This window comes from Dermacentor silvarum, chromosome 1 (assembly GCF_013339745.2).
Source record: "Dermacentor silvarum isolate Dsil-2018 chromosome 1, BIME_Dsil_1.4, whole genome shotgun sequence".
Lineage (NCBI taxonomy): Eukaryota > Metazoa > Arthropoda > Arachnida > Ixodida > Ixodidae > Dermacentor > Dermacentor silvarum.
In genome coordinates, this window is record NC_051154.1 from 377,336,376 (window position 1) to 377,345,917 (window position 9,542).

The 9,542-nt window shown below is 45.2% G+C and overlaps 1 protein-coding gene across 1 annotated transcript in view; it reads left to right on the top strand.

Moving 5' to 3' along the window:
- Positions 1-8,245, top strand: part of LOC119437478 (cytochrome P450 3A4) — a 32,975-nt gene extending 24,730 nt beyond the window's left edge. Inside the window, exons 4-5 of the mRNA XM_049663161.1 lie at positions 983-1,194; positions 5,732-8,245. Of these exons, the coding sequence (XP_049519118.1) occupies positions 983-1,194; positions 5,732-6,679 (1,160 nt within the window). The 3' untranslated portion in view covers positions 6,680-8,245. The remainder of the gene's footprint in view (positions 1-982; positions 1,195-5,731) is intronic.
- The last annotated feature ends 1,297 nt before the right edge of the window (positions 8,246-9,542 follow it).

A 9,542-nucleotide genomic window follows, 5' to 3' on the forward strand; every position in this document is an offset into this window, starting at 1 on the left:
AACCATCCCGTATACTGGGCGCTTGACGTAACTACGTGGAACCAAACATTTAAATCGTGTACCCCAACCCTTGTGTGATACCTCCGAAGCCGGGGGTCTCTGAAGAAAATAAAGTGAACTGAACTCAACATTGTAGACGGATGCGACCAGCGACACATTGGTTGTGGTTGTTTCGAGCCACTGAATATAATTTAATAGCATGCTTCGTTCTTCAATTAGTAAGTCATGCAGTTTGTTTAAATAGTTGACCTAGGGTGCTAGGTATATTTCGGAATGTTGTCGAAACAATGAATGCTCTTGTTCCCATGAAATTTTCTGTTCACGCAGTTTTCTTCTTTTTCTTTTGTCTTCTTTTTGTCTGAACAAAGCCCACGCCAAGTGAAAAAAATACTTCATCGCGTCTTTAGTCACTTGGGTTGCAGTGTTCGCGCGTGTATTTTCAACGAGCGACATTCGCGCATCGGCCGCCACCACTAACTGACAGAAAGAGAGAGAGAGAAATGTAAAGGAAAGACAGGGAGGTTAACCAGAGGTTATCTCCGGTTGGCTACCCTGTACCGGGGGAGGGGTAAAGGGAAGAGTTTCAATGCACTTTCGGCCTCGTCGCGTTGCTCATAAGTTGCGAGCGCCTCGGCTTTCCATTTCACAATGGAAACGTTATTATCGGGCATATGCTGTATGCCGAGTCCATTCGATTAGTACTCTGCTAAGTGCATGGAAACTTCACCGAGTGTTTATTAAAACGCTCTGCAGCTTTTCAAGTATGTAATAACCTAAGGTAAACTTGTATAATCTTACCTGATATATCTAACTAAGCAGGCTACAGAAAATATTGTAACTCGCTAAGGACAACGGCAAACACTACGTGAATGGTTGCCTCCGCCCGTGGCGTAGCGCATATGTTTTATTGTGTGGTAAGAGTTGTGTAATATTGTCCTTGTGCTCAGTGCACTTAATACAAAGTGCCGCTTTCCTTTGGCAGGTGACGAGTGGAAGAGAGTGCGCTCGGTGCTCAATCCAACCTTCAGCAGCGCCAAGATGAAGCTGATGTCGCAGGTTATGAACGCTTGTGGCAACACGCTGGTCGAGGTGATGTCGGAGAGGCTGGCCGTGGGTCAAGACACCATCGACGTAACTAAAACCTCTCAGGCACTTTCCATGGATGTCATCACCAAGTGCGCTCTCGCTTGGCAGGTGAGACGCTCGCACATGAAAGAAAAAGAAATTTTATAGAAATTCGATGTTTCGCGTCAATTCAGTGCTGCAAACTGCTTCTAGCAAGCGCTTGTCAGGTATTATTACTTTTGTCGGTAAATGTTGAGGAACGAAAGCATAAAATAGCTGGCTATATAAATTCCGACGACGCCTACACCAACAAGCATAACCCACAGTAGAAATGAAGCCAGAGTAAAAACAAAGAAAAAGGCAAAAAAAGGACAGATGACGTCACCAAGCCACCTACATGAAAATGCCACAGGTGCGTGATTATTTCATGAGACCGTGCGTTGCTTGTAAACTCGCGCAAACGCGAGTTTTTAAAAATTGTTCTGATATCTATTCTGGCTCGTATCACCTCTGACGCCATTTAGAGGACCAGCGAAATATTCATCTACCATCTAAAGAAGGTTTTTGCGTTTACCCTTTTCTTGGTTCATGGGGGAAAATTATGTACTTTTTTTTTACTTCGAACTATAAATCCTAAATTATTCACTCATGGTTGTTTACAATACGGAAAAATGATGAAGCCCGGGGAAACTGTAAAGAGCATGCTTGCTGCTTTCGGAGCCTCACGAGCACAATGAGCGAGCGAGGTTGCCCTGTTAAGAGCACAAATGAAGAAAGAACGTGAAGACTGAAGATTGCTAATTAAAAGGCTGTCATTAAAAAGAAATAGAAACACGTGCTTGTCTTAACAGGGATCAACAAGGGGTACATAACACAGGAAATGTTGACGATTTCAGGTCATCACGCTCAACCGATGAAGGAAGGGGGGCTTCCGATAGGGGTAGGATGACGCGAGCAAAGAGAAAGTCTGCCATTGTGGAGGTTGACTTCATTCTGGGTGCTAGTATTGCTTTAAATGTACGCGCAGTCTCTCATGCAGGCGTTCAAAGGGCACTGCGCCAACATGTTAGTGATCAGGCTAAATCAGTTATAGTTCTCTCAGACGAAATACGACAGGACTCATAGCGCTGCCGTTGCGGCTTTGTGATTTTCTTGCGAGTGTATTTTCCCGAGATGGATTTTTTTCGTTATTTCTGGCAAAATAAATCACGTCACCAAGCAAATAGCTACACTGCAGCATTGAATTTCGCTTATCGTTACTTTGTGCCAATAGGAAAACCACGGCTTTAGTTTTTAGAGGACACTAAAACAAAGTAATAATCCCTAAACTGCAGTTAGATATATTAGTGTAACAATAATATTTGTTCACTGGTTTCTTGCTGGTCATCTTTTCGAATCAAATGAATCAGAAAGTATTAAAACATTAAAAAAGAAATATGCAACAAAAAGTTATTTGTCAATTTCAGAATCAGAAAGTGAGAAATCGCTGTGTTCGGTACGTTTGGTCAGGGGACGTTGATATATTGAAGTATGCACTCATGATCCAAAATAATTCATGTCATATTTTGCTTCACGAAAGTTTACATGAACGTCGTAGTTGAAGAAAATGGTCCAGATGGCGATATCTGTTGTATTGAAAGCTTGATGCGTTCCGTAAGAAAACGTGGCGGCACGTGCAATGCCCAGGTCAATCTAAGACAACCATAGTCTTGTGATTGTCAAAAAACTGTTGTACTTTCTTTTTCTTTAGCGAAGTCTCATACTTGCATGAACATCATGCTGTAGTTGTTAAAGGGGCATCATCATCCCTTCAGCGTTAAACCTGGATATATCTCCCGTCGTTATAGTGACGCGCAGTACGTGTCAAATCAAATTATAACTTATATTCGCGCAATACTTTTTAACAGCGGAGCTGTTTAAACCGGCCGTAAGTCCGTGACGCGTAAATAGAAGATGTGGGCCGATCGTGGCGGTAGTGCAGATAGGGTCCAAGCGCAATGGCGCACACCCCCTGTGAACTAGCGAAGCTGAACCTGGTTAAGTCTAGCCATAGTCCCTTAATAGCTTTTTCTGGTCACGAAACTCCCGCCTTAGTTTGATATAGAGCCAGCGCCTGCCGCTAGGGGCGCCATAGTAAAAGAAAGGCCACCTAGCCGAGCGGTCACCGCAGGCGGCGGCGGTATTTTTTCTGCTGTGGTCGCGTTGCGGCCGAAAGCCCAGCTTCTTTTCAATTTTATTTACATTATATTTTGTCGTAGCAGTTACAGTATCCAAACTTGAACATCTCAGAGTGTTTTCTAAACGAAATCAAGGCGCGTACAAAAAGTAAACAATCTCAAAGTCAGCTGGCGGCTCCGTGTGTCAGCAGACGACGCGCATAGAATTCTTTTTACTGAGAAATCTGTCGTTAGTTGGCTTAACCGGCTTCGATTAACAACTTTTAAGCGACTTTTATGCGCTGTACAAAGCATAAGACATTAGCGGCGTGGCGTTGCCAGTAAACGACAACCTGAGCTCAAGGTCGTGTGCTGTTTTCGAATTCCGATTGCACTCGAGCTGTTCAGGCGATGGTGACAGATTGTAATCGCCCGTAACATAAAATGTTCTATTACGTCACAAATAGTTTGGAACAGGTACATCGGCAGATCGTAGCCATGAATGAAGCGCTTGCTTGAAGGGAAGTATTGTCATTTTCACGTATCGCAAGCTTTGCTAGTTTCCGTGCGTATTATTCCAAATGTGCGAGAAAGTTTTCAAACGCGATTTTCGTTGCCAATATGCCCTATGAAAACGCAAATGGATTATTATGCCCGACTGACTCAGCACTGCGCTTATTAATCTTTAACTCGCACAAGCAGAGTGACGAAGATTGACGGTCCGCTGCACTCAGTACCATACCTCCTTGGCGAACGGCGACGCATAATAGTATTTGAATCGCGAGCTTTCTTTGAAGCAAATGTAGCCGTTCTAACTCGCGAAAATTCTTATGAGAAATAACATTTAATTTTCGCTTTCACTCAGTACTGCTGTAGTGTAGAGCTCAAAAACGATCTGAAAGTTGTACTGACACAGAAAACTGACATCTTGTTTTTCCTGTTGCACTAAGTTCCTAATGTCCCATTTATCACGGCTGGCAGCCTACTTTGCTTCATGCAGGAAACAAAATTACTTCTGTAAGCCGTGCAGCGCTGAGGTAGCAACGTTAAGCAAATGTTAGAATTGTCAATAGCTGTTGCTATCAGCACGCGAAATCCATAGGCAAGAATTCAAACTAAGTGCTTATGCGAATAATTTGCCGTCTATAAATATCAACACACGGACAGTGCAATTATGGTTACAGCTAGGTCATAAATATTTTATTGTTTAAACCAGAACAAAGTTTTTATATGTGCTTATGTTCTCGTGGATGTACTAATAGGCACCGACGATGTTATTTGCAATATATAAATGAAGCAAATCTTGTAAACAGAACAGGCGACTGAGAATCACGCACACACACACACAGGCCGTCGAAAACACGAGGAATGGCAGTAGGCCTGAGGCGCGGCTTGTCCCTCGGCAACGATACGGCGTCACCGTCTGTCGTGAAATCCATCATCCGTACGGAGATGGATGATGGATAAAAGTACTTCGCGCACACACGCACATGCTTGGACACGAAGCTGAAATCGCCCGTTTCTTGCCCTGGTATGGCTCGCTTCCAATTTTCGAAGTGCTCACGAACACTCGGCATGCAAAATAGCGATACCTTTTCGGCAGTGCCTTTGCAGCTGGAACGGCCCGCCGGCACACAACACCTGAACCGCATCGTCAAGCGAACGTGCCGCTTCAATTGTAGAATGCCACAATTCGGATCTTGCCTAAAAATCAATCACAAATACAAAGTACGCGTCCAAACTTTCAGCACACGCCGGCCGCATCTGCACTCTGCAGTCTCTCCGGGTTTAACGTGGAGAAAGGTGGCCTCTCAGCTGCGGTGGCGCCGCAGCGCGGCGGCTTCATGCGACATATCAAGCTGTCCCATAGAGTGACGGCGGAGTTTCGTGACCAGAAAAGCATTGAGGGACTATGGTCTAGCTAAGCATGGTTGGGACTACTTAAGCTTAGACAGTCACCGATTTCCAATCAATAGCTAATCGATAATCGATCCATAATCAATAAATTCCGGAAAATGCTGGGAATGGCTTGGTAGTGCTTAACCTAGGCCAAAAACGTGGCCAATACCTTGCGATAGCCATTCGATAGCCAATCAATAGCTAATCGATAATCAATCAATAAATTCCGGAAAATGCTGGAAATGACTTTGTAGTGCTTAGCCTAGCCCAAATACCCGGCCAACACCTTGCGATAGCCAATCGATAGCAAATCAATAGCTAATCGATCGCGTGCGTGGTCTTTGCGCTCGTCCCCGTCTTTTCTGTCTCCGTGTTTTTTGTTTTGCGCATAACCATTTCCTTTGCAAGCTAATCGATTATCGACAAATAATCAATAAATTCCGGAAAATGCTGGGGATGACTTGGTAGTGCTTAGCCTAGCGCAAAAGCCAGGACTAGCTACGTGCCCATCAGCTCCGCTGTCTCTTTAGCATTGCGCCTCCAGTGCAAGCTACGCTAATATTTTTTCTTACTTTAAACTCCTTTTGTACTTTATTTTGACACAAATGCAGGTGGACTGCCAGAGAAATGTCGATGACCCTACGCTCAGGCTTCTGCAGAGAATTTTCCTCGAAGTGGACCAACGTATGATGGCTTCCGCAGTCGCCATTCCGATCCTCCGAAAGATCTACGCTTGGATCTTTCCTCTGATCACCTATGGGAAGATGTTACTCCAAATTGCGGACAACCTCCGCAATGTCATCGCTGTGCGATCGGCGGAAAGGGAAGGGAAGCAAGGAAGCTCCGTGGACATCATCCAGCTGATGCTCGATTCCAGAATCGAGGCTGCTCATCAAGGGAGCGACAAAGTAGAAATCACGGACAGACACCTAGTGGCAAACTGCTTCGTTTTCCTCGCCGGAGGCTTCGAGACAACTGCTACGACACTCGCCTTTCTCCTATACGAGCTGGCCCGACATCCTGAAGAGCAGGACAATCTGTACCAGGAGGTCAAGTCTCAGCTGACGGAGAGCTCGGTTCACCTCGGTTACGACGACGTGCAAAAGCTCAAGCGAATGGATGCGGTGATCAGCGAGTGCCTTCGGCTCTATCCTCCTATCGTCCTATTCACCGCCAGGGTGTGCGCAAGGGACACACCGATCGCAGGTTACACTATGCCCGCTGGTGCACATGTCATTCTGCCCACGTGGCACGTTCACCACAATCCAAACATATGGCCCGAGCCACACAAGTTTATTCCGGATCGATTCCTTTCAGACTCCGGACAAGAAGAACGAAGACACGCGGCGGCCTACGTGCCGTTCGGTTTGGGACCTCGCGAGTGCATAGGGCGCCGGTTCGCCTTGCTAGAGTTGAAGACAGTGCTCGCCAAGTTGGTAAGGACGTACGTTTTCAGCGTGTGCGACGATGCCGACGACCCGATCAAACTGACCGTACCGACGGTCACTCTGAATCCTGTGCGGAACATCAAGCTTCGAGTGACGCGAAGGAGCTCCTGAAACGCACTTCGTTGTTTTCTCGTGGCTTTTGCTTACGTCACGAGAGCTTTAAGTTCAGCCCTTGTTTCTTCATTAATTTCGCAGTCTATTTACATGAGGCTACGCGTACGTGGTCTATTCAAATACATGTTGTACAGGATGCACACATATTTCCAGAGTGCATGCCTTTGCAAATTTGCTCCTGATAGAAACATATATGGCAGGTGAGCAAAGACTTATAGATATCAATATACTTATCTAATTATTTCTGTGGAAGTTCGCACAATAGGAGGAAGTTGCACAAGAAATGCAAGTTCGCATCAACTTTTAAGCACCGCGAAGGTACAACAAACCGATTATCGAATATAAAAAAAATATATTCTGGTGTTCGGAAATTGAAATTCGCGCCACCATCTTTCCTAAGAAGCCGCTCCACTAATCGAGCTTAACGCAAGGCTAGCAGATGCGTCTTTTCTGCGCAGAGCTTTCGTGTGAACACTAGCTTTTTATTAATAACAATTGACCAAGAGATATCCGTTCCCATTCGCTTTCTTATCAATTAAAACGACGTCATGAAGGTGAGATGTCTTGACATTGATAGCAATGGACTTCTAAAAAACGCACGAGCTCATTTGACGAACGAAGTCTACTCAAACGGTAAACTTGTACACACATCGGCAATGAACATCGGCACGTTGCTCCATTCCAGGTAGCAACCATTCCAACCAAACTATCTGCGCTATCCCCGACCAGATATATAGTAGCTACTCGTAGTAATGCCGTTGTGAACGGATGCACCTAATTAGCTTCTTCCGCTAGCGAGCAAGATTACAGTGTCCCAGTGGAACTTGAAAGAGTTCTCCAATTTCCCCCTCTATGAACACTCAACCTCGATCTTTATGCCGCTTAGCCTACCATGAACTGAATATATATTCTGTGCCACCTGTGGCTCACGGTGAAATTTGTTGGAATTTATTATCTTGACTTTCAGACGGTTTCTTATCATATCACCACGTTTCCAAGGGACAGCCAATTTTAAGCTGATGTACGCGACGGGCACGCAAGCGTGAGCACATCACAAAGCGGCGCTTTTATGACCACACCACAAAAGGGGCCCCGCCACACAGTCAATCCGTCAAGTCGGCGTTTTCAGTTTAGTCATTCATCACTGCTTCACAAGGGCGGGAAGCAATGTAGAAGACGCCTACTCCTGCTCCGCGCTAATGGAGACGAACGCTAAGAAAAGCCCCTGTAGGCGGTTTAAGCAGACCACCTACGTGCACATGCTAGTACCGATCAGCTGGACCAGCGCCTGCTTCTCGTATAGTTTTCCATCATGACAGCTATTCTCCGCGCGTTGTCTCAAGCATCGGAGTTTTCCGAGGTCAAGGCTTTTCTGCCATTCCCACCGTTGCTTCCGTCTGCGCAACAAATTCATTGCTCAGGCGTGGAAAATACCTGATAGCTATGGCAATGCTTTACTTTTCCGATGGACGGCGACCGGATTGCGCTCGATGTGCGCCAGTTTTCGGCAGTTTATTGCAGGTGCTGCCGGTGCAATTTGAGTTCGCAAATTTGGCAGAGCAGACCACATGTGCATGCACTGTGAGGGCGGAGGACATGCCCTTACAAAAATGTTGAAAATGTCATTGGTCAACGTCAACACATGGCATTGAAAGTACACTGTGGTATTGTTGAAACAGCATTGAGGACAAGTGTTGATAATTGGTCCCGCGACATTTTGTCAAAACATCATTGAGGTATTTCAATTTGAGAAATCATCGGTGTATTGTTGAAATGATGTTGTATTTCAATATTGAAATCCCATTGAAGCATTGTTTAAGATGTGTTGCGTCTCAACATTGAAAGCCCATTGAAACATTGTTAGAATGTGTTGCATATCATTAATGAAAGCCCATTGAAATATTGTTCGAGATATATTAACGCGATAGGGTTAATGGCCCCGTGTCGCAGAAAATCTGGCGTCGGCGCCGGCGGCCGAGAAAATCATCCCCAACGACGCAGGCCCTCCGAATATATTTAGGTATATGTATATGCCACGGCTTCTTATATGACGTGCGCTATATGCGGGTTATATAGCCACACCATTCTACCACTAATGTTGATCATACCTTGTCTTACATTACTGACAAGGCTATTCCTCAGAATTTTCAGGATGACAATGTAAAACAAATGTCACGAAACAAAAAACATTCTTTCTGGGGTTTTACGTGCCAAAACCAGTTCTGATTATGAGGCACGCCGTAGTGGAGGGCTCCGGATTAATTTTGACCACCTGGGGTTCTTTAACGTGCACTACAACGCAAGCACACAGGCGTTTTTGCATTTCGCCTCCATCGGCCAAAACACCCACAGCGCATGCCTTTAATGTTAAATCTTCTCAGACTGAAACATTAAAAGTGCGAAACAAAAACGAGAACTTGAAAATGATGCATTTTTTGCGCGGTTGTGGACTGTCTCCGGGATCGGCCCACGTAAGGGCCGCGTTTTTACCAGAAAGCTTGCATTCCTGCATAGCATTCACCGCCAGCGTTTCCCGGTATCCATTACGGTTGCATAACATTACGGTTGCTTGTCGGGAAGCGTGAGAATCAGTCAGGGATCTTTGAATGCTATCACGTTCCACTCTTGAAAACGAAGCTTAAGCGTCCTCCAATTGTTGAACGTCAACATTGAAAGAACCTTGACAGCCCATTGAATTATGCACCGAATGTGCAGGGTGTTCATTCAACTTGGGCCACACTTTAAAAATATGCAAATGATACGTAGCTGAAAAGAACCAAGGTAATGTTTGCCGTCCTTGGAGATAGATTATTTTTTGCATTCCACCTAATTAGATAATTAGACTTAATTAGTGAATCAA